The 15,396-nt window shown below is 40.6% G+C and overlaps 1 protein-coding gene across 2 annotated transcripts; it reads right to left on the reverse strand.

Moving 5' to 3' along the window:
- Positions 1-1,246: 1,246 nt before the first annotated feature.
- LOC115135440 (dual specificity protein kinase CLK4-like) lies at positions 1,247-11,027 on the reverse strand. 2 transcript variants are annotated; one of them, XM_029670127.2, is made up of 13 exons: positions 10,905-11,027; positions 9,983-10,140; positions 8,860-9,088; positions 8,164-8,254; positions 7,764-7,830; positions 7,557-7,673; positions 6,282-6,448; positions 5,793-5,887; positions 4,866-4,995; positions 4,707-4,789; positions 2,744-2,823; positions 2,516-2,606; positions 1,247-1,965 (listed from the first exon to the last, which is right to left on the reverse strand). In XM_029670127.2, the coding sequence occupies exons 2-13, from the start codon at positions 10,138-10,140 to the stop codon at positions 1,816-1,818; spliced, it is 1,458 nt and encodes a 485-aa protein (XP_029525987.1). In that variant the 5' UTR covers positions 10,905-11,027; the 3' UTR covers positions 1,247-1,815. The 2 variants fall into 2 exon arrangements, with proteins under 2 accessions (XP_029525987.1, XP_029525988.1); XM_029670128.2 differs by lacking the exons at positions 8,164-8,254; positions 9,983-10,140; positions 10,905-11,027 and having other exon boundaries at positions 8,860-8,878.
- Positions 11,028-15,396: the final 4,369 nt, after the last annotated feature.

The raw sequence follows: 15,396 nt of genomic DNA on the forward strand, positions 1-15,396 counted from the left end.
CAAAATAAACTGAAAACATACAAATACATAATCTATACAGCTAAAAACAAATCTATCTATACAATTAAAAAACGGTGATGTCACAACAAGTTGACTTTGTGGTTAACGAAAGTGTGCATCATCAATTTACCTGATTTTACTTACTGTTACTTTGGACAAAATAAAGAAGTAAATATTCTTGTAATGCTTTTTGCGTAAAAAAATCTTAAAATTACAGCTCAATTTGAGAAATTTCTGAATTGGCGTTTAATCGTGATCAATCAGTGCAAATCTTGCAATGAATTTGTTTGTTTTTTAACAACCCTAGTTACTTGATTATGGTGATCAGCTACCACAATGTTGATTTAAAAAAAGGCAACCTTACTGTATTCGAAAATGTGAGAAATCATCCTTCAAAATATTGCATTTGTATCAGTCTGATACGTTTAACTTTATTACAATTTTAAGTCATCCTCACCTCTTGCACAATTTTTTCAATGATATCCTGGAGACCAGGTACTGTTCCATTCTCATCCTGCGCGGATGCATCGGGATGGATCAGGAACATTCTCTCCATCTCCAATGTATGCACTCTGTACTCCAGGTAAGATGTCTTGAAGTTGACCAAAAAACAAAACGCCATAGAACACACCGACAGCATGATACAAAAGACAATTAACAGCCCGACTAAATATGAAAAGTTTGATTTGAGGCAATTGATAGATTCCTTGGCCTTCTTATTCGCTGATTTTGCGTGGGATCCCATCCTGACGTTGGCAGCCAAAAAATACTAGAAATCAATTGTAAGCACTTTTCCTGTGTGGAACATTTCCTGCTAGAAATAATCGATTTTTTAAAATGCCACTTTGTTACAGCATCGGCGCCATCACTAGAATGAACGTTTACATCTGAGTATAGGTGAATGGGGAGGAAAGCTGGACGCAACAGTAGCGTAGGCTGTGTAGTTGCGCTCACGCGCTCTCAGGTCGAATGATTTAGACCAGTAAGACAGACAGGGTGCCAAATACCATTCTTAGCACTCCCCGAAGTCCCTTCAATAAAAATAGCCTGCCTGAGAATTCACCTCTAGAATAATGGTGAATAAATGCATGAAAACCTGAATAATCAAACAAATTAAACTCTTATTCAAAACAAAGTAATAGCATTCATTGATTTGACATAATCCATTAAATGGTACTGTACTTTGAAAAAACATTGGAATATAAAATGAACCATTAATGGAAAATAATGGGGGTGGATTGAAATGTCACACTCAATGTTATTTATTCAAATGTTGTATCAACAAATTCATTTTAAAACTTATCAAGGAAAGTGCACTTGTCTATTTCAAATCCCATCTCTTGCATGTGTGGAACTGGAATCTAGTCATGGGATGTTGTATTGCCATCAACTGGATAAATATGACTACTACAAGTAGACCAATAGACTGCATTCTTATCACTGTCTTACTGACCATAGTGCCTTGAAAACTACCAGAAAATATGTCTAGCAATCAATCAACTTTAAAGAGCAATAATATTTTCCCGATGACAATATTCTATGTCAAATCAATTAATCTAAAGTTTTAAAATAAGGGGGTTAGTTCAATGTGAAGGAACACAATTTTGAGAACATAGTAAACAAATTTATTCACAAATCAAAAGGGATCAAGAGGATTCACAAGTTAAATAAATTAAATCTGAAGGAAGCAGGCAGGTAAACTCAATCGGTATGTAAACAAGGGTAATAATCTCATAGATAGCGGACTGATGCAGTCTATAGAAGTCTCCCTTGGAGTAGAGAAATGTAGAGTAGTGAGTGCTGTGGTCTTCAGGGTCACTTTTTCCTCTCCTTCCTCATGGGGTGGAAGAATGGATGCCAGATGGCCTCTTCCAGGGTGAGCCTCCTGGACACGTCATACTCCATCATACTGTGGATCAGGTCAAATAGCTGCTCATGGTCTGAGCTCCTGGAGGACATGTATTGCTAAGGGGACAAGAGAAACGGTACATATTAGAAACAGCATCTAGTTGTTGTACAGTATTTCATGTGTGCAGATCAATTGAGGTTGGCGGAGTCAATCACCACCTTCCGGAGACACCTGAAACCCCACCTCTTTCAGGAATACCTAGGATAGGATAAAGTAATCCTTCCCCCCCCTTAAAAGATTTAGATGCACTATTGTAAAGTGGCTGTTCCACTGGATGTCTTAAGGTGAACGCACCAATTTGTAAGTCGCTCTGGATAAGAACGTCTGCTAAATGACTTAAATGTAAATGTAAATGACTTAAATGTAAATGTTCCAGCGATTGTATTGTGGAATTTCTGATTCACAAAAAGGTGCTTGCTAGTTGCTACTGAATTGATTGATTTTTATAAACTAGTAAAAAACTTTTTTTTTTTATAAAGAACACAGTACATACATTTTATTAAACGTGACAGTGACAGTACAATCAAGTCAGTGACTTACTTCCATTGTGGTCCCTAATGTGCATGGTGCTTATCATGCAGGTAACTGTAAGTGTTTGAGTTTTACCTTGAGTGGTTTGCAGTGCTTCCTCACATATCTCCCTGAGGAACTGTGTTCATCCCAGTCCAGCCGGTCATGATGCACATACCGCCGCTTCCTGGGGGACAATTTAAAAACATACATTTACACACTCTTAATTGACAACAACCATTTGTCTATGATCATGTAAATCTTAATCTTGAAATTGAGACTCAGGGTTATCAACCAAAAATCATTAACAAACACTAAACATACTTAGTTTTCTGTAGTAGGTGGACAGGTATGGGCCCCAGAACCCTCTCCATCATGGCCAGGTGTTCTTTGCTGTCATGCGTCTGAAATTTCACAAAGTTAAAGTCCCCCCCAAAATTGAGCCTGGTCCCAGATCTGTTTGTGCTTTTGCCTACTCCATTGTCATGCCAAAACATGGCATGACAATTTCAGGAGATGGTAAGAGTAGAAATAAGGTTGTTACGGTGACTGTGTTACCACTACAGCAGCAGTCAAAAGTCATGACTGCAGTCAAATTCTGTGTGACCGCTGAGTCAAGGTAACGAGGCTTCTCCAAAACTGCCCTATGCCGCCGCTGATGGTAATTAGTAGCTTACCAAACCTGCTAACGGCCAGTCACTAATGGCCTGGTATTCAGCGCTCTATTGTCCCTCTAATTACGCTGACGTCAATGCAAATGCAATCAAAAATCTAATCAAACCCTCATGAGAGCCCTGGCATTCACAGTTTGAGTGAATTAGGGTTGCCCGTGGCGCAGCCAGAGCCAGCTCCTCATAGCTGGCTGATGCATGGAATGAAATAAGTGTTCCTATAATAAGCCCAAGTTGCGCAACATTTCTATAGGCTATGTAATTGTGAGAAAAGCTGATGGCCTCCATTAAAAAGTGGATCCATCAGCTTTCCATAGGCTAGGCCTAATTTATTTATTTCTCAACCTTCCTAATATTCAGCACATTGCTTTGCTTTACAACTGGAGTAGCCTACCCGGCTGGTATGAAAATGAACTGCAGGAAAAGCGTCCTCCATTCAATATTTAAGTGCATACGGATGACAGAAAACTGAAAAACAGTTTTGACTAGTCACTATTTAAAAAAGAGGATCCCCGCTTTCCTTGTGCTGCAATATTTTTTGCTCAATTCTTAAAATTAAGCACATGAATCTGCTTTACAACTAGTGTAGCCTACCAGACATATACTTTTTGATTTTTTTTATAACCGCACAACCTACATTCGCTATTCCGAGTGCAGGCGAAGGATGACATGTTACATTTTTTGGTGGGCCATTCTAAATCCAAAATACTTCCACACATTAGTAGACTATATGTAAAAGACCGGATTAAATTGAGGATAGTCTGATGGGTGACAATATTATCAAGTGCTCGTCAAATTTCGAATAAGAGACATAGGCCAATTGAGATTGCGTGTGACTAATTACTGTAGGTCCTGCCTTGGGCCAATCGGTAATTTTGTAAATGAAGGATCTCTATGGCAAGATACATCATTCACACGAGTTTCGTCAAAATCGGGCCAGTGCTGTCAGATATCGCATGTGACTAACGTACGAACGGAGACTGATCCACAGTCCCCTCCCCGAGTTCATGGGGGAGAATTCACTTTGTTAAGGGCTCAACACAGAACAGCCGCATGTGCACACACCCACGGAAATCATTTGGGAAAAATATACATTTATATTTTATTAAGCTGTGTTCAATTATATTTTTCTTACTATAAAATAATGCCAGAAGAATTAAGCAAATTTTGTCTGCTATATAAACTAGTGCAGCCCACAGCAATATTGCATAGCCAGATCAGGGCCTAATATAAGGACGACTCAGAATATGCCATTCTACTCTTCTGAAATAGGCTACATTTTCATCAAACCATGTTTCTTTAGACCTGCCCAAAATAAATAATGGATTTATTGTGTTGGTGTAGGCTGTATTAAGTGGTATTTATTAGTCTCCACATCAGTAGCTTGTAGGTTGTGTGTGGAAGCCCGGAGATGCTAAACATGTTTATGTTAATTAATGGTAATTTACCATCTGACTGGCATTTATTTGCATGACAGTCACCAGCTGACAATTTCATGACTGCCACAGCCCTAAGCAGAAAGACTGGCACCCAGGCTACAAAAATGGCAGGAAGGCAATTGTATCAAGAAAAATATTTTTGCTGAAAGAAACTCCCTCTACTGCTCCTGTACCTACCTGGAACAGTGTTAACCCAAGATAGTACTCTAGGAGAATGCAGCCCAGACTCCACACATCACATGACTGATTCCACCCCAGCTCTGTGAAAACAAACATTACAACAATTTAGACTTGCATTCCTCACGTTCACCAACACATTGGTTTCTCGCCACTTACCAAGGATGACCTCCGGTGCTCTGTAATGGCGGGTGGAGACCACAGAGGTGTGGTGCTCATGGTCAAAGGTGGCGTTACCAAAATCCACCACTTTCACATCTAGGTTCTTCAAAGTTCTCTCATCCCGTTTCTGCATTTGAAAACACAAGACACTTATTACACGCTGTCTGCTGCAGCGGTCCATACTGACTGGAGGGGACTGGGTAGGGGTGTGCCAATCTGGACCTACTGACTGAAGGGACTGGGTAGGGGTGTGCCAATCTGGACCTACTGACTGAAGGGACTGGGTAGGGGTGTGCCAATCTGGACCTACTGACTGAAGGGACTGGGTAGGGGTGTGCCAATCTGGACCTACTGACTGAAGGGGACTGGGTAGGGGTGTGCCAATCTGGACCTACTGACTGAAGGGACTGGGTAGGGGTGTGCCAATCTGGACCTACTGACTGAAGGGACTGGGTAGGGGTGTGCCAATCTGGACCTACTGACTGAAGGGACTGGGTAGGGGTGTGCCAATCTGGACCTACTGACTGAAGGGACTGGGTAGGGGTGTGCCAATCTGGACCTACTGACTGAAGGGACTGGGTAGGGGTGTGCCAATCTGGACCTACTGACTGAAGGGACTGGGTAGGGGTGTGCCAATCTGGACCTACTGACTGAAGGGACTGGGTAGGGGTGTGCCAATCTGGACCTACTGACTGGAGGGGACTGGGTAGGGGTGTGCCAATCTGGACCTACTGACTGAAGGGACTGGGTAGGGGTGTGCTGATCTGGCCATACTTGTATTTATAAATGGTTAAACCATTGACAGTTGGATTGGATGATACGCATGACTGGAAAAACATAAGTGTTTTAAAATGCTTAAATAAAGGTTGTCAATATCTAAATAGTCTATGTGTGCTCTCAACTTGCAATGGTCAGTCAACTTACCATTTTGGCATTGTATTCCATGTCATAGTCAGAATTGACAAAGAGAATATTCTCTGGCTTCAGGTCAGTATGGGTCAGTTTATTTCGATGGAGAACTATAAAACAAAAATGAATGTAGGTGTTAAGATACCTTCCTTTGTTCCTAAATTCCAATTTACATAAATAAAACTATCCATCATCTGATGGTATAGAGCACACCGCTCTCTAATAATTAGTATTAGGTTATTCAAATTCCACGACACGATGTTCAACTCAATATACAGAAATAGAACTTCCCATTTCCATGTTGCTTTATCTAAAAACATCAAGCTGTATATTGTATCTATTTACATTTAACCAGAAAAGTCCCATTGAGACAGGGAGTCTCTTTTACAAGGGAGACCTGGCCAAGAAGGCAGCAGCAGTCATCACAACAAGAGACGATTCGGCCTACAGGGAAAAAAAGGTACACTCATCCTGAACAGAGTTTTGCACCAGAGTTTTACTCACAGGACACAGCTCTGAATATCTGGTAGGCCATGTGTCTGATCTGGTCCACAGTGAAAGGCATGAAGCCGTTCTCCTTCAGAAAGTCAAAAGTGCTGAGACCCAGAAGCTCAAACACAATGCAGATGTGGCCATGGTAATCGAACCAGTCCAGCATACGCACACAGCCACTGTATGAGGGCAATAAGAAAACACATTAACACAAATATTCCCTATTTTTTTGGGACACTGAGCAAAGTTTTGGTCTTGTGAGTGGAAACTTGAACATTGTGAGACTTTGTGCAACTTTCGGCACACGTTTACAATGAACACAATACCCATAGTTTTAGACAGTGGCCAATTTGAGCATAATGTAGGCCTATCAACAAAATCAATGGAGCAAATCCCATAACATTTTCACATGGAAATAGCTTTTGATTTATATGATGTAGCTTACAGTACCCTATATGTGCTGTTCAATGTAGGCCTACATTGCATGAGATAAAAAAAAAAAAAAATGTTTTTACATAAAGGGTTTGACATTAATTCATGATTTTTTACTTGGTCTATAACATCATGGGCCAAATAGGTGACTACATTGCATTGTGTTGTATGATGCAAAAAAAATAAAAACACTACTAAATATAATGAATTACCATACAATGAATTAGACAATGTAGACTATCCCTCTGCCTGTTGGCTTATTTGCATATTAGAGGCCCGTCAAAAAACAAAACTGCCCCTTTAATTAAGACGTAAGCTTTTTTTTTTTTTACCAGACTGGCTTTTCAAAGACAGCTTGAATTGTAGCCTACATATTGCACTCTTGTAGGAAGCAGTAATTCCCCATTGCGGACCTATACTTAATTATAACTGGGCTAATAACTAGCAAAGAATATCAACAAATGTGCACACGCATGGCTATGTGCTCTGATCTGAAAAGCCCATTCACTCGAGAGTGATTGAAAGATCACTCGACGGCTACCCCTCTGCCTACAACTAAATTACAAACTCAATCTTGCAAAGTTAGATTTGTTTTGGTTTGTTGCATTGAAAAAAGGGGATGATATGTTGTTTCAATCACAGAAAAAACAATCTATATAGTGCAAACTAATACGGCGAACTCAGTGAAGTTCCGTCGCCTGGCAGTCCTGGAGGAAGTGCGCAGCCACGCGCAGCTTAGAGGGAACATTTATTACCACCTGTTCGTATATCACCTCCAATCAGTTAAGCAGTTGGTCAGAGGTATATAAGAATGTTGTAGGCTAAAATGTGTGTCCCTTAGTCCCGGTTGCTCACAAGGTTCTCTCGTCATCCAGGGAGTTCATCTGTTCCAGCACCTCTACCTCAGACATAGCAGCCTCCCGGTAACGATCAATGTTCTTAATGATCTTCAGTGCCACCCTCGTGTCATCACTACAAAAGCAGAGGTTGACAGAGAGAAGATAATGCCATGAGTGTAAACCCATTTGGTTGGCTTGAACAAGAAATAAAGATGTTACTTACTTCGGGTTGTCGATACATTCCACCACTTTCCCGAAAGCCCCTTCTCCTAAAGTGGATACAATCTCATCTAAAGGGGCAAAGGAGAAGCTGTTAGTACATCAGAACAGAGTATCTACAACAAGAACAGATAACTAGACTAGCAGCTGTCTACACCACAGCTACTCACTCTGGCTACATAGCATGTGTCACTTCACTCCTATTACTAGGAAACTACTACAATAATAGTTCTCTAGCCTTACTGCTAATAGACGGATAGAGAAAAAAAAACTTCCAAATCTCAAAGCTTCACAATATTTCTTAAAATATTCCAATGCCCCGAAGCTATACCCTACCTACACTGACATAATTCAAACATACATCAGACAAAAGGGTTACAGAAAGAAAGGTTGGTGTTCTATACATCTTGCTTTTAGTACGAGTCCATTGTGATAGATCAGGTGACCCTCCTCATCATCCTCAAAACTTCTGGATCTCTTCCTGCGGTGACTCCTCTGGAGAGAGAGGGGGGGGGTTCATGGCCAACAGCATCACCACCATGATCATCATAAACCCGCCAGAACCAGGCCAGAATGCGCCAATCATTCATTCAGCGGGAGGAAGTTGATGAGGGGGAGGATATTCGGCCCATTCAGAAACCCAGGCCAGGCCACGGCAGCAGCAATTTCAAATGCATCCCCGAGAAACGCACAGGTGCCACCATAATGTGTGTTACAGAAGAAAAACATGGCAACATATTTTCAGACATGACTCACAATAGAAGTTCTTTCAATAAATGATAAGAGTAGTTATACAACAGAAGTGCAGCAGAACATCATCCAAGGTTCAATGGCTGAGTTTTATGGAAGCATCTAATATTTGTGCCGAAATAAATTAATCCAAAATTTCATTCCAATCACTTAAGATTGAAATGATTGTTTAACATTCTTTTTAATAATAAAGCATAGCACTGTTTTGGAATACCAGACCAATTAGTAATAATAATGCAAGTTCAAATAACCCCAATAACAAAATTATCAACCATAGATGATTACTGTTCTACTATGCGATCACCCAATTCAACAGACAGAAAGAATTAGACAGGTGGAGAGTATCATACCGAGTCTGAGCGCCCCTGGCTGTGACGGCGGGAGCGGTGTCGTGTGCGACAGCTCTGGTGGCTACGGCCACTGCGTGCGGAGGATTTGCTGTAGTGGTGCCAGTCTCTGTTCCTCCGCTCCTTACACGTCTCACCCTTGGCCCCATCCCTCTCCTTGTCCCCATGGCTCTCTCGCTCCACACTGGGCTCCTGGGCTCTGCGCTCCAGCTTCTTAGAGTCAAGGTGACACCTGTAGTCAAGGTAGACTACAGTTAAAACAACCTCAACCTGGAAACTAAAAGTTCATATTCATTATCAAGTGGGAGACATTGCTTAATCACAGCAATCTTTTGATGGTTTGTATGATCCTACACATGCACTGCAAGTGAAATTCTGACTGATCACCTTCATTGGCTCGACAAACGGCCACTTGCTAAGGATGAGAATAAGGGACGAATACAGAATACAACAGGGTTGTTGATAAGGTAATCTCAGGCGTGAGGTATTATTCATCAGCCCTTGCAGCAGGGGTGTTATGTCTTGGCCGGTCAGGCGCCAGTAGGCAGCATCAGCCAAGTATCTAAAGACCTCCTTCTCCTCTCCGCCGACACCTATGTTATAGATCGGACTGCACAGTCATGCCTTTCCAACCTCTCACACACATTCCACATATATGCCTGGAATGGAGGTCATTCCCTCACCTAACAATGTTATAGTAGTAAATCCCACCTCTCAGCAAGAACACCAAGGATTTATTGGTCAATACTGTTTTTAGGATTGCTGTGGAACCTGCAAACTTGTACTTACATACTTGTTCAATGCAATCGTAAATAGACAAAAGTATATATACATTTTTAGGCCTATATAAATTGTAAATAGAACAAAATGTCAGTTAATGTCCAGAAATACTATCCCTGTGATTGATTGTATAACTGTTTACAATTAATAGTCAGTGGTGTTTACATTTGAATTCACCTTGCCATAATAAAAATGTTACATGTTCTGATAGAGGTTTTATGACAGCATCTTCAAGAATGTTGGCTGAACATTTTCAACAATGCTGACCCTAAATAGAATCAATGACATTCATTATTCATCTTAACTTGAATAGTTGATGGCACATGAGCAGAGTGCCTTTATTTACCTTTCGTATGTTTTGTCGTGGTGGTACCGCCTCGGTCTCTTTTCCCGGTCACTGCTATGGGAACTTCGCCTCTGCCGTTTGCGAATGTCCTGCTTCTCCTCATAGCTATACTCCTCAACCCAGCCATCAGGGTGTCGCATGCGCTTGGAACGCCGCATCTGCCACACAAGGAAAGGCAATGAGTCTATGCAATAAAAATTAAGACTTCTTAGAAAGCCTATCCTCATGCATTCCTGTACATCTTGGTTGTAAAATCCATACCAGCTGCAATGAAAGGAACGCGCTGCCCCTGGCATGGCTCTGGTGAAAAGCTAGCCTGACTGTCTGCTTGTCACGTCTCATATCAGATGTGACTGGACTGTGGACATACTTCATTTCCGACTTCAGAACAAAATGTATTAATACAACTGAAGTAGGCTAACCCATGATTGGCTGATATACAAGAAAGATGCTAGCTAAACGCTAGCTGGTATGTGTAATGCTGTTTAAATCGCTTAAAATCTACACATAAAACGTTAGCTGTGACATATCAGTAACGTAACTCGTTAACAGTGGCGGCGGGGTAGCCTAATGGTTAGAGCGTTGGAATAGTAACGCTAGCTAAGTGTTAACTAGCTATGTCAACAAACCAACAAATCACTCCTGCGTTAACGTTAGCACACAACAAGTAGCTAACTAACGTTAGACAACTGTTTATCGTTAAGTTTCGATATGCCAATATCAGAGTTATCTTCAGGCAAGCTGAAAATAACACAAAATAAGCTAACATGCTGCAACTTCGACAGTTCTCGGAGCGAAGAGCATTGGCTAACGTTGATTGCTCGGTAGCTAACATTAGCTTTAACGTCAAGATGGTTTATTGCGCTTTTAAGTTTAATGTAATAAGCTTATATTTCGCTGTTAAACATAAAGATACCCTCACCTCAAACAACTGGTAGTCAAGTTCTGTAATAAGACCCTGTACTTTCCAGCCAAGCTAAGGGAACGATATTTCAAGTACGGTTGCAAATTATGTCACGACCACTTACTGATAAGTACTCAAAATACTCAACAAAAATGGCGACCGTGTGGTTTGGAACAAAGCACTCTGACGTCAGCGGGATGATTGGAAATGTAGTTCATAACGCTCACTCAACGCAGGTTTACTCAATTTCCACGTTGCCAAAATGTTTGACACTGACATATCCTTATTTCCAGAGTAAATATAAAACCAGTCTCTCACCTCAACTTAAAGGATAAATACAATATTGTATCCAGTTAACCCTGACCGGACAAAATTTTATAAAAGGTTACATGCATTGCCCTCTCTCAAAATGAGTAGGCCTGAGGAATTTGAAAGAATCAAAAGATGTGTCCTTCCATAAGGAACATTCAGAAAATGTTGTTGGGGTATATACAATGGTAACATGAAAAACATTTAAGCAAAAAGGCATAACTCCAATGAGGAGTTATGTCATGAGATTTTTTTTTCCAGATGGTCATTCAGTGTTGACACAAATATATTGACCTGACTAACCCAGCTGATGCCATAAATAGTTTTTGTACATAATTTGCTGGCAGGGTTTCATGTTTATGACCATCCCTTCAGCTATTATTAGCCCCTCTATTTTATGAATATCGTTGCAGCTTTGCTTACAGGTTTGTTTTTCAACGCAGCTGGTTCAAGTGTAAGCAGAGATGTACAGTCAGGTCTATAATTATTGGTACCTTTGCCAGAAGATGAGAAAAAAATACTGTATAAAATAAATACAAAAATGTTTTATTACATTGGAGAATACATTGGGAGGGATCTTGACCATTCCTTCATTCAGAATCTTTCCAGATACTTGATATCCTTCGTCTACCTCTTATGGACTGCCCTCTTTAATTGAAACCACAGGTTTTCAATGGACTTCAAGTCGAGACTGAGATGGCCATTGCAAAATGTTGATTTTGTGGTCTATTAACCATTTATTTGTGGATTTTGATAAAAACCCTCTAGAGTGTAAGCTGGGGAAGGGAGTTGGTTTAATATGGTCATACCAAAGATCCTTAGCTATCTGATTTACAATTTTAAGACCACTTAAAAAGGTATCATATTTTTGGGGGGATGAAACGTTGAATTTGGTATTACTGCTATTAGTCAGTAGAAACACATTGAATAACAAATTCACTACATGGAACAACATATAGTCCAAAGAACTATCAAAAGGAAGTTTGTTCTGAAATGTCCGTCCTATATCTGAGAGATTATTATATGTTGTTTTTACATTCATTTATCCCCTTATTTATAGGCACTAATACATTGCCGTCGGAAAGTATTCAGATCCCTTGACTTTTTCAAATGGTGTTACATTACAGCCTTATTCTAAAATAGATTTTTTTTTAATGATTATCCTTAGCAACCAACCAACATATCCCATAATGCCAAAGCGAAAACACAGGTTTCGAAATTTTAGCAAATGTATATATATATATATATTTTCAACATATTTACATACAGTACCAGTCAAAAGTTTGGACACACCTACCCATTAAAGGGTTTTTCTCTAGTTGTACTTTTTTCTACATTGTACAATACTAAAGACATCAAAACTAGGAAATAACATATATTGAATCATGTCGTAACCAAATGTGTTAAACAAATCAAATATATTTTATCTTTGAGATTCTTCAAAGTAACCACTTTAACTTGAAGACATCTTTGCACACTCTTGGAATTCTCTCAACCAGCATCACCTGGAATGCTTTTCCAAAAGGAGTTCCCACATATGCTGAGCACTTGTTGGCTGCTTTTCCATCACTCTGCGGTCCAACTCATCCCAAACCATCTCAAATGGGGTTGAGGTCGGGTGATTGTGAAGGCCAGGTCATCTGATGCAGCACTCCATCACTCTCTTTCTTGGTCAAATAGCCCTTACACAGCCTGGAGGTGTGTTGAGTCATTGTCCTGTTGAAAAAAAAATTATAGTCCCAAAGCGCAAACCAGATGGGATGGCGTATCGCTGCAGAATGCTGTGGTAGCCATGCTAGTTAAGTGTGCATTGAATTATAAATAAATCACAGACAGTGTCACCAGCAAAGCACCCCTACACCTCTTCATCCATGCGTCACAGTGGGAACAACACATGCAGAGATTCTCCGTTCACCTACTCTGCGTCTCACAAAGACACAGCGGTTGGAATACAAAATCTGAAATTGGACTCATCAGACCAAAGAACAGAATTCCACCAGTCTAATATTCATTGCTCATGTTTCTTGGTTTCTTTTTTATTATTGGTGTCATGTAGTAGTGGTTTCTTTGCAGCAACACGACTATGAAGGCCTGATTCACGTAGTCTCCTCTGAACAGTTGATGTTGAAATGTGTCTGTTACTCCGAGAAACATTTATTTGGGTTGCAATCTGAGCTGCAGTTAATGAACTTATCCTCTGCAGCAGAGGTAACTCTGGGCCTGCCTTTCCTGTGGAGGTCCCGAGAGACAGTTTCATCATAGCACTTGATGGTTTTTGCGACTGCACTTGAAGAAACATTCAAAGTTCTTGAAATTTTCCAGATTGTCTGACCTTCATGTCTTAAAGTAATGATGGACTGTCGTTTATCTTGGCTTATTTCAGCTGTTCTTGCCATAATATGGACTTTTACCAAAATTTTACCAAATTGGGCTATCTTCTGTTTACCACCCCTACCTTGTCACAACACAACTGATTGGCTCAAACACATTAAGGAAAGAAAAAACTATTCTAAAAATTAACAAAGCACACCTGTTAATTAAAATGCATTCCGAGTGACAATCCCATGATGTTGGATGAGAGAATGCCAAGAATGTGCAAAGCTGTCATCAAGGCAAAGGGTGGCAACTTTGAATAGTATATTTTGATTTGTTTAACACTTTTTTGGTTACTACATGACTCCATGTGTTATTTCATAGTTTTGATGTCTTCACTATTATTTTACAATGCAGAAAATAGTCAAAATAAAGAAAAACCCTGGAATGAGTAGGTGTGTCCAAACTTGTATTCAGACTCTTTGCTATGAGACTCACAATTGAACTGTTTCCATTGATCATCCTCGATATGTTTCTACAACTTGATTGGAGTCCAACTGTGGTAAATTCAATTGATTGGACATGATTTGGAAAGGCACACAACTGTCTTGATAAGGTCCTACGGTTGACAGTGCATGACAGAGCATAAACCAAGCCATGAGATCTGGGGAAGTGTACCAAAATATTTCTACAGCATTGAAGGTCCCAAAGAACACAGTGGCCTCCATCATTATTAAATGGAAGAAGTTTGGAACCACCAATACTCTTCCTAGAGCTGCCAGCCCGGCCAAACTGAGCAATCTGGGGAGAAGTGTCTTAGTCAGGGAGGTGACCAATAACCCGATTAGAGCTCTTTCAGATTGACAGAGTTCCTCTGTGGAGATGGGAGAACCTTCCAGAAGGGCAACCATCTCTGCAGCACTCCACCAATCAGGCCTTTATGGTATAGTTACTAGATGGAAGCCACTCCTCAGTAAAAAGCACTCGACAGCCGCTTGGAGTTTGCAAAAGGCACCTAAAGACTCTCAGACCACGAAAAACAAGATTCTCTGGTCTGATGAAACCAAGATTGAACTCTTTGGCCTGACTGCCAAGCGTCATGTCTGGAGGAAACCTGGCACCATCCCTACGGTGAAGCATGGTGGTGGCAGCATCATGCTTTTGGGATGTTTTTCATTGGCAGGGACTGGGAGACTTGTCAGGATTGAGGTAAAGCTGAACAGAACAAAGTACAGGGCTCTCCAACCCTTTTCCTGGAGCACTGCCCAACCCTTTTCCTATAGTTTTTCTACTCGAACCCCAGTTGTAAACTAACCTCATTCAGCTTATCAACCAGCTAATTACTAGAATCAGGTGCACTAGAGTAGAGATGGAGCGAAAACCTACAGGACGGTAGCTCTCCAGGAACAAGGTTGGAGTGGCCTGGTTTGTACTGACCTAATTTAAGTCTGTCTGCTATTTCATGTTTGTATCAGTAGGGGGCAGAAACATTTCATTACTCAAAGGACAATATGTGCCGCAACACAAACAACTGCTTGGAACATTTTATCCACTCTTCCCACTGAATGACTGACTTGATGAATCCACATAAAGCACATGCCTGTTTGTGTGCCACAGCCACAAATAAAAACTGGCATTTGGCTTTTCAGGTATATTTCAACAAAGACGACCATGGATACTGTTTGTGAAAGACTGGATCAGCAAAACCCAGTCATGCCATTTTATTTGGTTTCATCTGGAATACCCTGAGTATGATACAAACAATTGGAATGTCGGAGTAATAGCTGCACTATCAGTTTAATGCATTTCAATGCAAGGTCAATCTGAACACTTACACTTCCTCACTTGGTGAGACTGACTGACTTAACTCTTGACCCCAAAGAAAGTG

The sequence above is a fragment of the Oncorhynchus nerka genome, linkage group LG10 (assembly GCF_034236695.1).
Source record: "Oncorhynchus nerka isolate Pitt River linkage group LG10, Oner_Uvic_2.0, whole genome shotgun sequence".
Taxonomy (NCBI): domain Eukaryota; kingdom Metazoa; phylum Chordata; class Actinopteri; order Salmoniformes; family Salmonidae; genus Oncorhynchus; species Oncorhynchus nerka.